The following is a 21,981-nucleotide window of genomic DNA, read 5'->3' as shown; positions in this document are numbered from 1 at the left end:
ATATCTTCAGAAATTTTTTAATATGAAAAACTTAAATTTTCTTTTTTATGTTTTTCTATATTTCCTACAATTAACAGAAATTGCTTTTTGTAAAAGGGAAAGATTGCATAAAAGTGGGACACAGAAACAAATGTAATTCGGTGAGTAGAGAGTGACCAGAACAATGAAAGGACAAGCAGTGGTGCCATATGAGGGCTATTTAAAGGAGCTATATATTTAGCCTGAAGTAAAGGCAGCAGGTTACTGGGCCAAAGAGAATGAGGATTTTTATAGCAATTCACAATGTTTGAAAGTCCACTGGTACTTTCTTTGGCTTCAGAGGACAATTCAAAGAGCAAGTGGAAGTTATACAGTGAAACAGGTCTTAGCGTGTGTGGCATAGGAACTTCCTAACATTTGGAGCTCCCAAATCGTGACCCAGGAGATTGCCCCAGGCCCATGGGTAGATTTCTTCAAGATTCTACTGCATGTCCCTTGTTTTTTTCCTGTATAATACTGCTTCTTTGACAGAAGAGTTAATTGGAGTGTGTAGAACTGTTTTAGCTGTAGACTAAGTTTGCTTTTTGGAGAGAAATTCCATTCTTCCTTGATGGCTTCTGGCTCCACCCTTAAAGGATGAAGATTTGCCTCCATTAGATAATTTCAGAGCAATATGCAACTGGCTCTGAAGACAGTTTTATAGAAAAATTTTTAGAGGTAGTTTGATCCAGGGCATCAAACTATTGGATAAGCTATATACTATTGGATAAGCATATAGTATTCAAAGGTGACAACTTCAAAGGAGACAGCCCTCATTTAAATACATAAAAAAAATCTGTCATTACTTTATCACTTGTTAGTTTTCATTAAAATTTAATGCTTACACAGACACAGTGATGAGAAAATTAAACTCATGTGTGGCTTTCCGATTCTATTTGATACATAAAAATCTTGCTGCATGCTTATTATGCCATTGCCTCCTGGTCTACTTTCCTTCTTGGTTTGGGAGCTCGTCTTCCCTTCCATATTCTTAGGCTGCCTCTTGTCTGCAGTGAAATTCCTTTTTTGTGTGTTTTTTCTTTTTTTAATTTGAAGGTGATCTATGCTTCTGGAAGAGGTAACCCCATTGTAGGGAAGAAAAGAAAGAGAAATTGTCCCTGAAACTTTGTTTTCATTACTTAGCAAGTTTTACAATTAATGACAGAACTTTCTCCTGTGGCCTTTCCTTCCAAAGACTGTGCTTATTTATTTTCCCCAGTACTCTCATGTGACCTTGTTAAAAGCTTCATGTAATTTCCAAATAAATTACATTTACTGGTTTACTTCTATCTAGTATTTTATTGACATTTCCAGATAAGTTTAATAGGATGGAGAGAAACAGTGTTCTCTTTATAGACTGAGTGGGCAATTTGACCTTAGCAGGTTAACCTTATCCTGATGTTGAAGGAAGCTATTCTTAATTAGACTCTATCAGTTTCTCCATTATCACCAAGAGAGCCTCTGGTCTGTAATTCCATAAATCTTAATTCGATTATTTTTCTTTCTGAAAGAAAAGCTTCATATTAGCAAAATCGCAATATTTGGAAATACTTGCTTGTTTTCCAAATACATTGCATATCCTCATCTGTAGCTCAGCCATTTCACACTTTATTTCCTTCAGAAACTCTCAGTTGAATACCATCTGGCCATGGTGATTTATTGCTGTGGAATTTCTCAAGTTGCTCTATTATTTCCTCCTAGGAGATTGCTCTCTACTACTACCCCACTGTTTTTCTCAGAAAGTGCCCTTGGAATAGTTGTTTCCTCACTATCCCGTACAGCAGAGGTCAATGCAAAATAAAACTAAACTAAACTTCTCTGCTTCTTACATCCTCTAAACCTCACATCCTCTTTACTTGCTGTCCTCATTACCAGAGGAGAAACTCAGCCGTTAGTCCTACCACTCATGGTGTCTATTTAGTCCTTGTGTTTCCTTTTGTCTTTTTTTTATCTTTTTTTTTTTTTTTAGATTCTTTCTTCCCCTGACAGTACATTTTTGGTATTTAATTCAGAGGGAAAAATGTCATGTTATAAGATGTTTTAGATATTTTCAACGTGTTCATAAATGTCTCTATGGAATTGTTTCTAGGTTGTTTTTTTTTTTTTTTAAACCATCCACAAATTTCTCTTGTGACCTTTCAGATAATGTCACAGTATATATATCTCTCATGGCCAGTGTCCTTATATGTCTTCCTAGAAACCTGGATGGTTTTTTAAACTTTTTTACTTTTCTCTCAGAGGGCTGCTAACCAGATTTTTTCTTCAGATTTTTAACGTATACTTTTTGAAGTCTCACCTTTTGGGTTAATATTAAGAGATGCCCATACCAATTAGAACATGAGCTTTAATTGTGCAGCCTACCCAATTTCTGAGTTCTACTCCTACACATACTCACCTGTGGTAATTCCTATATTTTACATTAATCTTATTCCTCTTTCATACCTGCCCCAATAAGCCAAGATAAAGTATGTTAATTAATGCTTCTACACATCGTGTTCTTCTGTCATTTATTTGGCTAATAATGGACATAATTAAAATCATTCATTGCAATAACCTTCTTAGAAAAGAATGCTGAACAGTAAAGGTTAAAAGCAATTTGTATTATTCTTTTATATTCTATAGTTAACATAACATTTTTACACCTGAACTTTGTTCAAATAATTATTTTGTTTAAAAAAGGTTACTTAATGTGCTTTCAAGTAGAGTTAATTGTGATTTGAATATATTTCTACCTTTATGCAAAGTACTTTAGCAGAGAATTTTTGAATTTTATAACTGAAGTATTGAAACATCGAAAGTTGAAACTTTCAAAACTTCCAAAATGTGTTGTCAATTATCTACCATTTTCAACTTAAGAAAAAAAAAAGAGTTAAATACAAATTTCAAGTACTGTATGTGTGATACAGTCTTTCCTTAAGTTTCAAATACAAATACCACTAGTCACACAGCCACCTGAAGAGAGTCTCTGTTTGCTCAGTTTATAAAGGGGAGTAACAGATTATAACAGCAGGGGAAGGAAATGCTGATTTTGCTTATTTTATTGCTAGCATATCATTTTCTTCACTGGGTAAGGCAGGCTGTCCTAAAAGTAACTTAGGCATATAACTTTTTGGTGCTGGTTATATGGATAGGATATATATGGATATATGAGATATATGTATATATATCATATCATATATATATGAGATATATGTATATATATCATATCATATATATATATGATATATATGGAAAGGATGTCTTTCTTGAATTTTGGAATAGATTGAGTCTACCCATCCCAAAGCTACTTTGTACACACACCCATACACACACACACCCATACACACACACACATACACACACACTTCCATATATATCTTATATATGGATATGTATGTACATTAGATATGTGTATAGGTATGTTTTATACATATATATTACCTGCCAAGAAATATGCGCTGTATCGTAATTCTAAAATTTGTCTTTCTACCTGTATCTCAACCAATGGCTCCAATTTCTTCTGATCTTTAAAAATAAAAAATATGTTAATTGTAATATTTACAAGTAAATAGGAGAAGATTCTATTTTAATGAATGCTAGTATGAAAGTTAACCCTCTGTAGTAAAACATACGGCTCTGTCAGGCAGCTTACACTATAATAGCTTTCATGATAATATGTAACAGTTAATTAAAAACTCCTTCTGAAAAGGTAAACCAGCAAGTGTTTTTCTGTTTCTCTATGTAGTAGTCAGATTATTTAATGGCTGTACTGTCCAGGAGGATATTTGTACCTTAATACAAATACCATTTCTTATTTGGCATGATTGGAAAGTGAGACATACTATCTTAGGTGAGAGCCCAACATTTATGTATTAAAACTTCTTGGAGCAAGGGTATGTTATAACATTTGCAGGGCTTGTCCTCCAGTGAATTGTCTTATAGAAAATACTACTTGTATTGGTTGCTGTCTCAACTATATGTGAGTACATTTGCAGAAATGTACATAAGTCACATTCAGTTTAATTTTACATGAGAACCAGATAAGGAATTCTATCTCACAACACAGGGTCTGAAGGAGGTTGTAATCAGGGTTCTCCAAAGTTTCCTGTACTTTCTTTTCTAGCAAGTTATTCTTGTACTGGAGAAGTCATAGGACAGCTTTTTCTATTAATTTGATTCCATCTTCACTCAAGCAGAATTAAGTTCAAGTCCTAGGTATATCGATAGTATTCTTTCCCAGTTTTTCAGTCCTGATATATTCTTCTCCTTTATTCAGTAATCTTTTCAGTGGTGTTTTCAGTGGAGAAGAGAAGAAAAGGAAAGGATTAGATGCCAGTGCTTATATAACCATCTTGCCCAGAAGTATTATTGAAGGATTTTGAAATAGAAAATTATCAGATTACAGTACAAGGCAAGGATGCCCACTCTTGCCACTTATATTAAACATTGTGCTAGAAATCCTAGCCAGAGAAATTAAGCAAGAAAAAGAAATAAAAGAAATACAAATTAGAAAGAAGAAAGCAAAATTATTTCTACTTACAGATAATATCATACATATTGAAAATCCTAAAGACTTGGCAAAAAAAAAAATCCTGTTAGAACTAATACATAAATTCAGTAAAGTTGCAGAATATAAAATCAGCATACAACAATCAGTAGCATTTCTATATGTAAATAACAAACTATCTGAAAAGGAAATCAAGAAAACAGTCACATTCACAATAGCAACAAGAAGAATAAAATAATTAGGAATAATCTTAACCAAGAAGTGAAAGTCTTGCACACTGAAAATTGTAAGATATTGCTGAAGGAAATTTAAAAAGTCAAACATTAATGGAAATACAGCCATATTCTTGGATTGAAAGAATCAATATGTTAAAATGTTCATATTACCCCAAGTGATCTACAGATTCAATGTAATCCTTATCAAATTCTCAATGGCATTCTTTATAAAAAAAAAATCCCAAAATTCATATGGAACCACAAAAGACCACAAGTAGCCAAATTAATCTTCAGGAAGAAGAACAAAGGAATCAGTTTCTGATTTCTAAACATATTATAAAGCTAGGGTAATGAAAACAGAATGGCACTGGCATAAAAACAAGTATAGAGACCAAGGGAATAGAATAGAGAGCCTAGAAATAAATGTACACATTTATGGTCAACTGATCTTCCACAGGGGTGCCAAAACATACAATGGGAATGGATAGTCTTTTCAATAAATGGTGCCAGGAAAATTATCCATATCTACATGTGGAAGAAGTGGACCCTTATCTCACACCATATACAACTCAAAATAGATTTAAAACCCTTATCTCACACCATATTCAACTCAAAATGGATTTAAAACTTTAATGCAAGACCCAAAAATGTAAAACTACTTGAAGAAAACAAAGGAAAAAATCTTGTCATTGGACTGGACAATGATTTTTTTTTATATGACACCAAAAACACAGGCAAGAAAAGCTAAAATAGACATATAGGATTGCATCAAACTAAAAAGCTTCTGCACAGCAAAGGAAAGAGCAGAGTGAAAAGGCAACCTGGGGAGTGAAAAACAATATTTACAAATCCTATATCTGTTAAGGAGTTAACATTTAAAATATATAAGGAACTCATGCAACTTCATAGCAAAAAGACAAATAACTTTGTTTTAAAAAGGGCAAAGGACTTGAATGGACATTTCTCCAAATGAGACATACAAATGACAAACAGGTATAAGAAAAAGTACTAAATTTCACTAATCATCAGGGAAATGCCAATCAAAACCACAATGAGGTATCACGTCACACCTGTTAGAATGAGTATCAGAAAAGTGAAAGATAAGTGTTGGAGAAAAGGGAACCCTTGTATACTGTTGGTGGGAATGTAAATTGGTACAGCCATTATGGAAAACAGTATGGAGATTCCTCAAAATTTTTAAAATGTAACTACTGTATGATCCGGCAATCACACTTCTGAGTATATATCCAAAGGAAATTAAATCAATATCTCCAAGAGATATCTGCACTCACATGTTTATTTTAGCATTATTCACAATCACTAAGATACGAAAACAGCCTAAATGTATGTCAATAGATGAATGGCTAAAGAAAATGTGGTATATTTATACAATGAAGTATTATTCAGCCTTTAAAAAGGAAATCTAACCATTTGCAACAACACAGATGAACCTGGAGGACCTTATACTATGTAAAATAAGCCAGATACAGAAAGACAAATACTGCATCGTATCACTTATATGTGTGATCTAAAAATGTCAAACTTAAGAAATAAAGAATAGAATGGTAGTTACCAGAGGATGGAGAGGAGGATTTGGGAAGATGTTGATTAGGGGTACAGAGTTAGTTATGCAAGATAAACAAGTTCTGGAGATCTAATGTACAACAGTGTGTCTATAGTTAACAACATTGTGTTGTATACTTGAAATTTGCTAAGAGGATAGATCTTAAGTGTTCTCACAACACACACACAAATGGTAACTGTGTGAGGAGATGGTATGTTAATTTGCTTGATTGTGGTGAATATTTTACAGTGTTTACATATATAAAGTCATCAAGTTATACACCTTAAATATGTAAAATTTTTAATTCTCAACTATATCTCAATAAAGCTAATGGGGAAAGAAAATGACTAGACCAGATTTGCATTTTGAACATTTCATTATTACTAGAAGTTCATTAGAATTTGGTATTCCTCAAGGTTTTTTCCTGTATCTTCTCTTCTCATTTCATCTATTCTCCTTGAGATTTCACTTCATGGCTTCTGTTTCTATATACCAAAATCTAATTAGATAACTCTTCTCTGATGATTCATGGGAAACTTAAATACATGTCAATTTTAACACAATTAATATTGAATTCACCCTTTATTGTCCTTCCCAAACCTTCATCTATTTGATTTATATATATATATATATATATATATATATATTTGAAGGAATAACACTTGGTGCCACCATCTTTTAATTTGCTCAAAGCCAAAAACCTGAGACTCATTCTTCCCTTTTCTGTCTCCTGTATTCCCCACATCCAATTCAGCAGTATGATATATCTTACCTACCATATGCTGCTCTCGAATCTGTTCTATTCTATACTAATGCTTCGTCTATTACATCCTCTCTCATCTAGTCTATTGCAGCACCTTGTTTATTTGCCTTCTTACCTTCAGTCTTATTTTCTACCAAGGAACTTGACTGAAGCTGGAATGATCTTTTCAGAAGTCAAATTGGATCGTATCATTGTTTTGTTTGAATTTCTCAGTATTCTTTGTGACCTTACTTTCAAGCATAAACTCCTTAAAATGAAACAGAAGGCTATATAGGACCTGGCTTTTGTCTACATCTTTAGCTTCAACTCTTCCACCTTCAGATACTCTCTACTCGAGCTTCTTTCAGTTTCCAGTACTCATCATCTTGAAAACTGATAAGAAAGATTAGGGAAATGTTTCAGGAATAAATATTTCAAATCCCTTCTTTTAAAAAAAATTCTCTGTGTTCCACACATCTTTCACTTATTATTTGTTCTGTACACCCCAAAAACTTTATAGTAATTTTTAATGTACAAAAAAGGCGTATTTGAGCTATCACCAGCAGTTATTATCATTAACTGCATAACTATACTTAATATTATTTATTGGTCATTTATTTCATGTATGCCATTGATCTTAAAAGTGAATCTATAAAATATCTAAGTCTACTTTGTGTTACACAGAAGTAAAATATCAGCTCATAGATTTTAGAATATTTCTGGCCTTGTAAAATTAGTTTAGAAGTATTCCCTCTTCTTCAATGTTCGTTTTCTTGAAAGAGTTTGAGAAACATTGCTATTAGCTCTTTAAATTTTTGGTAGAATTCAGCCATGAAGCTATCTGATCCTGGGCATTTGTTTGATGGGAGACTTTTAATGACTGATTCAATCTCAATAGTTATTATTGGTTTGTTCAGATTTCCAGCCTCTTTGTGATTCAGTCTTGGTAGGTTATAGGTTTCTAGGAATGTATCCATTTTGTCTAGATTGCCCAATTTGTTGTTAAATACAGTTTAACTGTATTTAACTGTTGTTAATAATACAGTTGTTTATAAGTAGTGTCTTATGATCCTTTGTATTTCCGTGTTACCAGTTATAATGTCTCCCCTTCCATTTCTGATTTTATTTATTTGAGTCCTGTCCCTGTTTTTCTTAGTCTAGCTAATGGTTTGTCAGTTTTGTTTAGCTTTTCAAAACAGCTCAGTTTTAGGCCAGGCACGGTGGCTCACGCTGTAATCCCAGCACTTTGGGAGGCCGAGGCTGGCAGATCACAAGGTTAGGAGTTCGCGACCAGCCTGGCCAATATGGTGAAACCCCGTCTCTATTAAAAAATACAAAAATTAGCCAGGCATGGTGACACATGCCTGTAGTCCTGGCTACTCAGGATGCTGAGGCAGGAGAATGCTTGATCCCAGGAGGCGGAGGTTGCAGTGGGCTGAGGTCGTGCCACTGCACTCCAGCCCGGGCAACAGAGCGAGACTGTCTAAAAAATAAAATAATTAAAATAAAATAAAATAAAACTGTGTTTTATTGATTTTTGCATTGTTTTGCCAGGCTCAATTTTATTTATTTATGCCCTAATCTTTGTTATGTCCTTTATTCTGCTATCTTTGGGCTTGTCTTCTTTTTCTAATCCTTTGAGCTATAATGTTAGGTTGTTTATTTGAGATCCTTCTTCCTTTTTGATGTAGGCGTTTATTGCTGCAAACTTCCCTCTTAGAACTGCTTTTGCTGCATCCCATAAATTTTGGGATATTGTGTTCCCATTTTTTTTGTCTCAAGATGTTTTTTAATTTCTCCTTTAATTTCTTCTTTGACCCAGTAAGATAGGGTCATATGCTCCTTCAGGAGCATATTGTTTAATTTTCACACACTTCTTAATTTTCCATGATTCTTCCTTTTATTGATACCTAGTTTCATAGCATTGTGGTTGAAAAAGATACTTGGCATGATTTTAACCTTAAATGTGTTAAGACTTTTTTGTGGCCAAACATATGATCTATCCTGGAGAATGTTTCATGTGCACTTGAGAAGAATTTCTCTTCTGTTGCTGTCGAAAGGAATGTTCTGTAAATATCTATTAGGTTCCTTTGGCCTAAAGTAGTTCAAGCCCAATGTTTCCTTATTGATTTTTCTGTCTGGAAGTTTTATCCAATGTTGATAGTGGGGTATTGAATTTCCTGCTATTATTGTGTTGCAGTCTATGCCTCTTCAGACTTGTTTGCTTTATGTATTTATGTGCTGCAATGTTGGGTGCATATATATTTACCATTGTTTTATCCTCTTGATGAATTGGATTCTTAATCACTATATTATGACCTTTATTGTCCTTTTTACAGTTTTCGACCTAAAACCTATTCTGTCTAAGGTTAGTATGGCTATCTTTGCTCTTTTTGTTTCTGTTTGCATGGAATATCTTTTTTATTATTATTATTCCTTTAGTCTATAAGGGTGTTTTAAGGTGAACTGAGTCTCTTGTAGGCAGCATATAGTTTGATGCTCACTTTTTCATCCATTCTGCCTCTCTATATTTTTGATTGGAGAATTTAAAACAGTTACCTTCAAAGCAAAGAAGTCACATGTTGAGATAACTCATAACACAACCTCTAAGAGCTGTAAGCATTTAAGTCTAACTGTAGAAATGGAAAATCTGAAAAATTGAAATAAGGTCCTTCCTGAGATAGTCACTTTCATATATGTAAGCTCATTTTTTTAGAGATTATATGACCAGTCTCCTTATCTGTTCTTTTAAATAAAAATTCTGTCATTTTATTTCTAAAAATAATTATAGAATAATGGTGTGTTCAGTGGGAGTCTGGGAACAAATAAAAATTATGTTTACCCACAAAACAATTCGAGTTTTAAAAATGGTATCTACTTGCTCTGTTAGCCAGTAAGCCTGGTAGGGATAGGAAGAGATTTCAAGAGTCTGTGTGTGTGTGTGTGTGTGTGTGTGTGTGTGTGTGTATTTTAGTTTGAAAGGTACATGAGGTATTCAGTTCTTGTATTCAATGGATTTATCAAGAATTATAGACAGACTAGAAATTGCTTCTCAGAGTGATTATACCTTTTCTAATATCACCTACTGATTTTACAGTAAAACTCTAGGCTACAAAGGTTGAGATGAGAACACAATTCACTTTACTTGACTCTTAAAAATAGCATTGTCAACCATTTTGTGATGTCTCTCTCTTCATATATTGGGCTGTACTGAAGAGATAAACCTCCACTTGCTTTCATGACATAGATAATAAATTGATATAATTCAGCTGAGAAGTTGAAAAATGCATTGAAAATAATGGAGCATAACATTGTAGGGTTAACATTTATTCATAGATGATGCAATTAAATAAAACAGGCATTAACTTCAAGGTCAGTAAGTAAAGTAATAAAATTGAATATTTTAATTGAATTGTAATTGCTTCCCATTGATACATGCAAGTAAAGTAAAATAGATGTCAGCTCTGCAAATTATAGTTCTTCCTCCTAATTAATTTCTTAATTCTGCATGGAGTTATCAGTGCCTAGGTCTTGTTGTGAGTTTATTCATCCACCCAGCTTCCATCCAGGAATGTCTGTATGACATGATGAAATGGTTAGGTGTCAGAGTTTACAGTAAATTTTTTTCTGCACTTTGGCAAAAATATTGTTAGTAACTCAAAGTAATATATTCATGTATTAGAGTTAAAATGTACTTTAACATCATCATGGATCCTATGGATTATAATATTCATTAATATTGATATTTCTTGATATTGATATTTATGTCAACATTAACTAATGTAATTGTCTCAGTGATTATAAAGGTTTTTATAGGGAGATATATACATAAAGACTCACATTCCATAATTAACTGGCTCAAGAGGTAAATTGTACTGACCGCTGGGATTTTGGTGAAGCACAGTTTGTGTCTGTTCATGACCCAAGCTTTACTAGAAAAGAGACACCTAAATTGAATAAATTTAAAAAAGAAAAATCTTTTCCAAGGACTGAGGTAAATTGAAGCTTTTAGATAAAGTTGAATTGCATTGAAAAAGCCCATGAGCTGTTGTGGCTTTTTCGGAGGCTTTTAATAGCTCCTCCAAAGGTTTTAATGTAATGCAGTTTTATGTAAAATAAAATGAAAATGATGATATTACAAAGATTAAGAGAGAGATTTTTAAAGCATACTGAAATTGTATTGGGTCTAGATACTAGGGTTTATTTAAAGAAAAAGAAAATTGTGCCTTTTGGACCAACTGCATTTACCAGTTAAATGGCTACTGCTTAGAAATTGAAAATGGAATGGATATGTAAGATGGATTTTAAATTTACTGAGATATTATTATATATTCATATACTTTAAAATGATTTTATAGGATAGAATTATTTCAGTGCAAATATATTGGTATATTAACATCATTCTTCAGTTGTGCTTAGAAACATAAGTGGGTTCTTCTTATTGGTAAAGTAAATAGAGATGCTGTGATGTCTAGCTTTTGTGTTAAAATGTAACTCAGACATTGACTTTTTTTAAATGTTTCTCTCTGAACCATTTAAAACAAAAATCTAAAGTAAGTCTATTGAGAAATATATTTTATTGATGCTAATATGACCCTGACCTTCCATTCTCAATTAAGAAGGATCATTCAGAAATCTTTGTGTGTTATCATCTAGTTAGAAAATACTAAAACCAAAATACATAAAATAAAAAACTAAAATCTTAGAGCTTCATAATTATAAATAAGCTAACAATTTTTCACACTATAAAGATCTGTTTTTTCAGATCTTTGTTTTAAAATTATTTTAATAATTACCTTATTCCATTTAGGGAAATGAAAGTAAATATTATAAACGCTGTACATACAATGCTTAGATGTTAGTAAATGAGGAAACTTGTGGAATATGTGGAAGTGTAAGAAAATTAAGTATTCAATCTTTATACTTATAAAAACAATTACTATGAGTTTTGTTTTCATGTATTAATAGTTTGATATTTATGGAATCATTGGTATGCTGAGCATTAAAGAATTTCTTGAGGAAACTTCTGTATCTGAATATATTCTGGAGTAGGATGAATAATCTTTCTACAACATCCCTAACATCCCTAATATCACCCGGTGCATAATAGTTTCAGATGATTTAGAAGAGATCTCAAAGATCAGGGTGGCTTCAGGCCGTTGCTTTTGCAAGGATGGTAGCTGGAATTGCTAGGAATCTCTGGATTTTATCCAAGAAAATATATTCTATGAACAGTCTGCAGTACATGGCATATGGACAGTGATCATGAGGTCCCCAATGACTTGTCACTTTCTAATGAACAGAAAAATTGAAGCAAAGGCAGACTGTGCTCAGATAAAGTATTCAGATATTCAGATAAAGTAACCAGCAAGGCATCAGGAGATAAAGACATATGTAGTTATTATAATCAAGTACAGTGGAACATGTTAGCCTGATAGAAGTAAATATTATATGCTGTGTTGAATTAAAGTATAAAAATCCATTCAGAAGAGTCTGCAGGCTATTATATTGAATTTAAACAAGTAGTTTCATTACTAAAACCTGGACATTTTATGGAAAAGAATTATAGTCTGTTTAAATAGTATCACCTCATGATATAGGAACACCTAAATCATTGTTCATGCCAAAAAACCTACCTAAATCACCTGACATAACCTCTGAAAAATATGTTTTAAAATTGTTTATTTCTTACATCCTGCTAGTTCCTTGGTTTTAGATGTCCTTTGATACCATCTTTCATGTATGTGAAATGTTGATTCTATTGTTCTGCCCTGTGTGAAATGTCTAAAACAAGCTTATTCAACCTGCGACCCAGGACAGCTTCGAATGTGGCCCAATGCAAATTTGTAAACTCTCTTAACACTATGAGATTTTTTAAATTTTTTTCCAGCTAATCAGCTATCGTTAGTGTGAGTATATTTCATATGTGGCCCAAGACAATTCTTCTTCCAGTGTGGCCCAGGGGAGCCAAAAGATTGGATACCCATGGTCTAAAACATCAGGCCCATGAATCATAGCAGCATATACACCCTCACTAAACTTCACACAGACCCTATTACCAAACCTGTAGGTACACATGAAGCTTATTTTATTATTAACTCTGAGAGAAATTTTGGCTCTTAAATATTTTAGGTATTTTCTAGTTTTACAATAATCTCCTTTTGTAGTGAAATGATCTCTAATATGTCTCAGGAAAATGGTTGAAAATTTTTCTCTAATGTTTCAAATGTTATTTACTTCAATGATTTTAGCTTCATAGAATTTTTAGTGCTTAGCCCAAGAATAACTAAATTGAAAATACTTTCATGAATACAGAAAAGTGTTTAAATGGCCAACTAGTTTTTACCAAGGTATACCTGTGTGAAGATCACAGGTTCATGTGGAAAGTGTGCCCAGTGTGTTTTATATTTACATTATTTACTGACTCATATTTAAAGGCAACCCAAATGACTTTATCCACTGTGGAATACAGCCATCTCTGAAATGAGATGTAACTGCTGTTTGTATATTTTAACAATTCTGAACTGGGGCTTGATACTCTGCAATGAATTAAAAGACTGCAAGAAAAATGAGATCTTATGGTGCCTACCTGTGTAAAGCTCTATGCTCTTAAATTCCCTTTCATGCCTTATAGGCATATATTTGCATATATTTACTTCCAGACTCGTACATAGAATGCAAAACACAAATTTTCAGATTCAATCATGGGAGACTTTTTAAATGATGCCCTAATGCTGACTGTGTTATATGTATGTGTTGTTATACACACACACACACACACACAGTTGGAGGGAAGGCTAAAAAGTGACTTCCAGCCATGCTGACCTTGTATATTCATGCTTTAGATTTTAACATATTTCCCAAACCCATGGCAGTCATAGATGAAATAAGAAGGAAAAATGTGAAAAACGTAATTGTACTGGAAAACATTGTAAACATCTCTGTTAGCTAGAAATGAAAAGACAAAAAGTAGTAAACAGGACTGAAGTTGTGTGCTGTAATGTAGGGATCCAGGAAGCAGGCAAAAGCAGTTGGAAGATCATGTCCTGTTGGGAAACAGAAATGGGAAGTGCCCTACAAGAGGGAGAACCTCAAAGAGATCAAGAAACATATAAAATCTATTTGTTTAAAAAAGTAATTATTAGAAAAATAAATTGCCTGGAATGAAACAGTAACAGAGTGATGTGAAAACCAATTAGAAATTTTAGAAATGAAACATAGTCATGAAAAAAAACCTCAGTGGGCAGAATAAATGCTAGTCACGTCAAAGAGAGAATGAGTGCTGCAGAAAAAAAAAGAGAAAAAGTAATTCACCAAGAAGGCATAGAGAGAGGAAAAAAATAGAAAAAGCCACAGAGAGAGGAAAAAAATAGAAAATGCAATTAAAACATGGAGGCTAGATTGGGAAATTGAAATATTTGTATAATAGGTGTTTCAAGGAAAAAATAGAAGGCAGAAAAGCAGATGTAATAGCTGAAAATGCTCTAGATTTGAAGAAAGACATGAGTTTTTGGATTAAAAGTACGCATTAGGTGCTGTCCAGTACTAATTAAAATAAACATGTGCCTAGACATATTGAATTAAGATTGCAAAATGTACTAAGTATGTTGAAAATTGTGTCATAGGTACATTGAAAATTGTACAATCTAGCATATAGAAAATAAAGATTCCTTATATGGGAGCCACTATCAGACTGACATCATAATTTTCATTAGGAACAACAAATGCCAAAAGTAATATATTGCAACTAAACTATTGTGAGAGTAACATAGAGACATTATGAGACCTATAAAAACTGGGAGAGTATACCACTCACAGATCGTCAGTGAAAGAAAAAAGAACAAATTTCAGTTAGAAATAGTTTGATTCAAGGAGAAATGAATGAGAAACAACAGTGAGCATAAACATTGTAAAATATGTTGATAACCTTAATTTTTCTTGCTAAAAATAATGGAACAAAAATTCAACACAATAATAATAGTAATGATGAAGCCTGTTTAGTGCCTAGTTAAAACATACTAAGTTCTGGTCTAAAGGATGCTAAAGATACTTAATACATTAAGACTTTAAAAATATGGTTTTGAATGTATGTAAAAAATCACAGATGATTATCCGAAAAGTAAAAATTCACTCTATAGCATTCTAATCAGCAGAGTAAAACATTAAAATAATTTTCAATTCAGTATGAGGCAGAAAAAAATAAAAGAAAAATATATAAAGCTTAATGTACAGAAAATTTATACTCAGATGGTAGAAACAGGTCCAGCCATATAATATAAAATGATTAAACTCAATTCTTTGGAGTCATATTTATAAGATTGGGTGGAACAAAAGAAATCCAATTATATGTGGGCATCTAAAACAAAAACAATACAAAAAATTTGAGAACAAATAATGGAAAATATATATAAGAAAGATATTAGCAAAAGAAAGCTGGTGTCACAGTGTTCATAGAAGACACGTAGATTACAAGATAAAAATCTGATGGAGATGAAATAGTCACTACTTCTTGATAAGCGGAATAATTCCATCAAAAAGTTTTAGAAATTATGAGTTTGTGCACATATAACAACATAGCTTTCAAATATGTTAAGGAAAAATGACAGAATTGTAAGAAGAGATTATTAAAACCAAAATCATAATGGGTGTTTTTTTTAATCATATTATTAGAAACTGATGGTTCATGGAGATCAAAAATTTTTAAGGCCATAAAAGATTTGAACAACAAAATTAACAAGTATGATCATGATTTTATGTGTTTAGGTACATAATCTTGCTTTCAACAGATAGAAAACATACTTTCATTCGAGCAGAAATGGAGCATTTATGAAATTTGATCATGCTCTAGACCACAAGGAAACTTTACCAAATTTTTTTATTTTATTTTGTTAAAGCAGTTGTAGGTTCACAGCAAATTAAGAGAAATGTACAGATTTTCCATTTACCCTGACCCCATACCGCATGACCTCCCCCATTATCAACCTCCCCTGCTAGAGTAGTACATTTGTTAAAATTGTTGAACTTACAATGACACATCATAATCACCCAAAGTTCATAGTTTACATTAAGGTTCACTGCTGGTGATGTACAGTCTACGGGTTTCGACAAATGTATAATAACATGTATTCATCATTATAGTATCATGCAGAGTATTTTTCTACCCTACAAATCCTCTGTGTTCTGCCTATTTAACCTTGTCTGCCCCCTACCCAAAATCCCTGGCAATCACTGGCCTTTCTACTATCTTCATAGTTTTATCTTTTCCAGAATGTCATATAGTTGGAATCATACCATATGTAGCATTTTCAAATTGGCTTTTTTCACTTAGTAATATACATTTACATTTCCTCCATGTATTTTCATGGCTTGATAGCTGCTTTCTTTTTAGCACTGAATAATATTTCATTGTCTAGATATACACAATTTGCTTAGTCGTTCACCTACTGAAATACATTTTGGTGCTCCAGATTTTGACAATTATGAATAAAACTGCTATAAATATCCATGTGCAGGTTTTTGTGAAGACAAATGTTTTTAATACCTTTGGGTAAACACCAAGGAACACCACAGTTGGATCGTATAGTAAGAATATGTTCAGTTTTGTAAGAACCTCCCAGCTGTCTTACAAAGTGACTGTACCATTTTGCATTCCAATCAGCAATAGTATTGCTCTACATCCTTGTCAGCTTTTGGTGTTGTAAGTTCTCCAGATTTTGGCCACTATAATAGGTGTGTAGTGGTATCTTCTTCTTGTTTTATTTGCATTTCTCTGGTGACATATGATGTGGAGGATCTTTTCATATGCTTATATATATCTTTAGTGAGGTGTCTGTTAAGGTCTTTTGCCCATTTTTAAATTGGATTGTTGTTTGCTTATTGTTGAGTTTTAAGAGTTCTTTGTATATATTAGATAATAGTCCTTTATCAGATGTTCTTTGCACATATTTTCTCCCAGTCTGTGGCTTTTCTTCTTACTCTCTTTACATTATCTTTCACAGAGCAGAGGTTTTTTAATTTTAATGAAGTCAGCTTATTAATTGTTTCCTTAATGGATCGTGCTTTTGGTGAGGTATCTTAGAAGTCATCACCATACCCAAGGCCATCTAGATTTTTTTCCTGTTATAGGAGTTTTATAATTTTGCATTTTACCTTTATGTCTACAATCTGTTTTAAGTTAATTTTGTGACGAGTGTAAAGTCTGTGTCTAGATCCATTTTTTTGCATGTGGATATCCAGTTATTTCACACCATTTGTTGACAAAACTGTCTTTGCTCTGTAGTATTGCCTTTCATTACATTAACTTTTGTAAATGAAACTATGCCAATATATGTAAATATGAATGTAAATATCCAAAATGAATTCATTTATTTCATAGCCCACTTGTGACATGTGATTTTTTTTCCTAGCTGGTTAGTCTTGGTATATGGAAAGCGTTCATATTGCTCACACTTGTCTCCCACACCCCATTACCTATATAAACTCTACTGTTATGTCAGTTGAATCTTTATTAAAGGTTATGCACACGCTATTGGCACAGTAATGATTTTTCAGAGTTGTCTCTATCTTTACTTGAAAAATACAGTGTTGCGAAGGAGTTATTGAAATGAAATGTCATTTAATTTAATAATGCAATTATTTGTGCCCATATGCCACTGTTAACTGAATTAATTACATAAGCATAACAGTCTACTGCTATTTTCTACTCTTATTGTCTAAGAAGTTTGAAGTTTAAATAAAACAGGGATAAATCAGAAAATTAATGCTGTTGTCCATCAGTAAAATAAATCATAACCATTAAAATATAAAGAATTAAAATTTCATGTAATTGAAATGATACTCTTTTTTTCTATCCTAATTACTGCTCCTCAAAATGGATAAAGGAATTGAAACAGTGCATCTGGTAGTTGACACAGTGCAATTGAAATAAGTGGAAACTTACTTTTCAGAAGCAATAAAACCAGTTACCCAAGGGGAATAGAAAAGTAAATACTAGCAAAGTACATTTTACTTTATGATCAAAGCAATTCAAAATATATACACACTGCTTTTCTAGGCGATGAGGGGCCAAGGGAAGGGGAATGTGTCTTTAAAGTTCCTATCTGATACTTATCTTTAAAAAATGTAACCTTTCTTGGCAGGCTTAGATCCTGATAAGCATCTTGGGAAAACCCTGGATCAAATGGAGCCTTATCTCATAGAGGTAAGAATTTATACTAGATCTCAAAATATAGCCATCTAAAGGAGAAAACAAAATAATGCTGTGATACAATGATTTAAAAATTTGTTTTATTTTAGTAAAAATCAAATACATTCATAATATATTTATGAAAAAATTAAACTTCAAATGGAAATGAAAATGTTTAAAATTATAAAAATTAATTACCAACTTGTTAACCCAAATATGACACAGTTATACCTAAGAAGAAATTAGTCTGTCAGAAAGTCTATTTTTATTAAAATGAGCACTGTATTCTATATAAAATGTGCTATACTATTAAAGTATCTGATAGTTTCTGTGATCACATGCTTTGCCATCAGAAACAGGAGTAGAAACTTTCTTTAGAGATTAATGTAACCCCTTCTCTTTTACCAATTAGGAAATTAACTTGCAGCATAGTAAAAAAAATTATCCCAAGATTTCAAATTACTCTACTTAACTTCTCATTGTGAAACCCTAAACATGTTCTAAACATTAAATATTCAGTTGTTTTCATTTACACTTTCTATTAAATGTACTATATTTTATTAGAGTTTTAGAACAAATGTTATGTTTAGTCTGGCAATGCATCATTAACTAGAATGTTTAATTATTACACTATGTAGAGTATTTATATTCTACCATGATGACGGAAAAAAGAGAATCTCCTATGAAAGAACCTATCTCTTTTAACAAGTCATCATTTTCTTGTCCCATGCTCTTAATTCATCAGTATTGTCTCTAGGCTTTGTTAATACCATTGCTGTGATATGAACTCTTAGCAGTTACACTTTTCAATAACTTCATGGGTTTTACCTTTTTTGGGGAGTTATTTGTAATTGATTATTTTATGGTTTATGAATCAATATGTACCAAATGCCTAGAAATCTCCGAAATGTTATTTTTTTCATAGTATTAATTCCTTAATAATTATTATTAAGCATCTAGTATATTCCAGGCAGATAGTAAAGATTAAAAGAAAAATGAAATGATTATGTAATTGTGACAAATTATATTTGGTTTCTAGATAATTTGATGTCATTTATTTAAGTCAATTTATGGAACATGGTTGCTTTCTATGCTTATGTGATAGGACTTTTCTCACAGCGATTTGTTCTGTAGCTCCATTATATCATGTTTACATCTGTTCACTGCCATCAGACTAAATTTAGCTTCTACCAAAACGTTGTATAAATTTATGGAAATCAAAGAGAAATTCAGAAGTGAGAGACTGTGGCATTAGCCAAAGTTATTGGCCAAAAGAGCTATTTCCGAAATTTGAAGTCATAAGTTTAGATTTTAAGTGTGTTGCTATTCTTTGTAGAAAAGGCAAGTAAGGTTTTGAGAAGCACCACGATGTTGATTATGAGTTAACCTGGGTATTATCATAGGATGTTTAAACACAAAATGCAGAAATCATTTTATTCAATGATTCTTCAGCAAGTTCCTAAACTTGGTCTGGCAATCTTATATTTCCCTAGAATTATTTTCCTCCCATTCTCCACAATGGTAATTTTATTCCTTCTCCATTCTCCTCAAATTTAAAATCCCTTCACCTTCCCCCTTACTTTAAGTGGATGATGCATCTTCCTTCACAGAGGAAATAGAAGCCATGATATAGGAAATCGCCCTGCCTCCCTCCCAACCCCAGCACCACCCCTACTAATTTCCCTCTACCTACACCTATCCTTGCTTACTGTAACTGGGAGAAGTGTTCTTTCCTCTTTATATGGCTAAGGCCCTACCTGTGCTTGGATCCCATTCACACCTGCCTTCTCAGAGATCTTGCAGTCAACGCACCCCCTCGATTGGCTTTATTCTCGCTCTCTTTGTCTCCTTCATATCAATATCGAAACATAATACAGACTGTCCCATCCTAAAGACCCCGTTTCTCCACCCTAGTTTTTCTCTGACTACCTTTCTTTCTTCTTTGCTTCAAAACCAAAATATTTAGAAGTGTTATCTGTATTCATTGTCAGTACTACTTCATGTCTGAGATGCCTCAAGTACCTGGAATCTGTCTTCTCATTCTGCCTCTAAACGGATACAGTGCTGACCAAAATCACTCACGATACCCATTTTACCAAACACAATAGATACTTCTTAGTCCTTATTTACCAGTTACAAACACATCGTCTTGAAATGTTTCTACTTACATTCATGGAACCACACTCTCCTAGTTTTTCTCCTTTCATTCTGGATAGTCCTACTCTTTTTCTGACTCCTAGTTTAGGCTCCATTTTCCCTCTAGAAACTTTTTCTAGGTAATCTCAGTTGCTCACTTGACTTTAACTATTAGCTATATTCTGATGACTCCCAAGTCTTTCTGGTCCATATTTATCAGCTAAGCTTCAGTGCCCACAGATACCACAAATTCAATCTCTACTTACTCGATGGTAGCCTTGATATCCATCATTTTTTGCCATTCTCTTTGTCATCACCTTAATTCAGATGTGTGTTACTTCAGGCCTAGAATATTACTGACACCTCCAAATTTGCCTCTACCTTCTATTTTATTTCCCAAAGAATTCCTTTTGCTTCTTGCCTCAAGATAATTGTGCTAATATATTCTACTGTATTTGTGTCACCCAGTCAAAACTTTAAGTGAGTCCTCATTGTCTACAGGCAAAAATCCGAATTCTTTAGATTCCTCTTTCCCTCACCTACTATATCTAACTCATTAACATGATCTTGTCTGCTCTGTTTCCAGAATATATTCTATTATAAATCCAAGCACTTCTCACTGTCTCTACTACTACCACCATACCATAATCACCTCTTGTCTGGAATACTACCTCAACCCCTAACTGGTCTGCTTACTTCCACCATTGCCCTGCCATGATCCGTTATTTATATAGATGTCAGAATGGTATTTTTAAAGTGTAAATCATATCATACCCCTACTTTGTTTAAAATGTAAGTGGGTTCTTGTTGCAATTAGAATAACATCCAAACAGCTATGAGGTCACAACTTGTGAGACCCTGTATGATCAGCATCCTATCCACCTTTTCAGGCTCATCTTCTACTGTTCTCCTATTCTCTGTCTCATTCCCTTAGCTGTAGCCACGTAGGTCTCTTTATTACTTAAACACACTTTATTCTCCCTTTTTCTCATTAGGACCTTCCCCTGCCTGAAATGTTTTGTCCACAGTCTATCACTGGTTAATACCTTCTCATTATTTAAATGATAATTCAAATGCTACCTCCTCAAAGCTTTCCCTGACTACCCTAGCTAAAGCAGATCTCTGCAAATTATTTTATTTGTTCATCTGTTTACATGTGTATTACCTACCCTGTACCATTACAATGTAAGCTCCAATAATCTTGCCAAGATTTTGGCAGATGTTAGTTCTTTAGTTCTTTCATTCAGTAGCTTTTCATCTCTCCATCTATTCATTCATCTCATTTTTAAATTATTGAATATTTGTTGAGGGTCTATTATGTGACAGATGCTATGGTGAACACTAAGTATACATGATGAGTTAAACAAATAAGGTACTTGTTCTTGAAGAGTTTACAATTTGCTATAGTTGTTTTCAGACCTGAGGGTGTAATTCACTGGAAACCTTCTTAAAAAAAATGCATAAATTCTTTTTCCATCCCCACAAATTTCCGCGCAGAGGGACCAGAAATCTGACCTTTAAACAAGCACGAGGTAATTCTGTCACATTAATATAGTATGTAATCTTCTAGTTTCTCAATACCACTGACACATTTCAGCTCCTGTCTTTCTGGATTTCTCTGAAAGAGTGTGTTGC

General features: G+C 33.0%; 1 protein-coding gene across 6 annotated transcripts in view; it reads left to right on the top strand.

Annotated features, from left to right (window-relative positions):
• DPH6 (diphthamine biosynthesis 6) overlaps positions 1–21,981 on the top strand; it is a 405,738-nt gene that overhangs the window by 113,524 nt on the left and 270,233 nt on the right. For all 6 annotated transcript variants that reach the window (XR_010151340.1, XM_063794026.1, XM_063794025.1 and 3 more), the window contains 1 exon segment: positions 18,164–18,225. Coding sequence is in view for 5 of the 6 variants with exons in the window: in XM_063794026.1 (XP_063650096.1) it covers positions 18,164–18,225 (62 nt within the window). In the remaining variant the exon portion in view is untranslated.

This window comes from Pan troglodytes, chromosome 16 (genome assembly GCF_028858775.2).
Source record: "Pan troglodytes isolate AG18354 chromosome 16, NHGRI_mPanTro3-v2.0_pri, whole genome shotgun sequence".
NCBI lineage: Eukaryota > Metazoa > Chordata > Mammalia > Primates > Hominidae > Pan > Pan troglodytes.
This window is presented reverse-complemented; position numbering and strand designations above follow the sequence as displayed.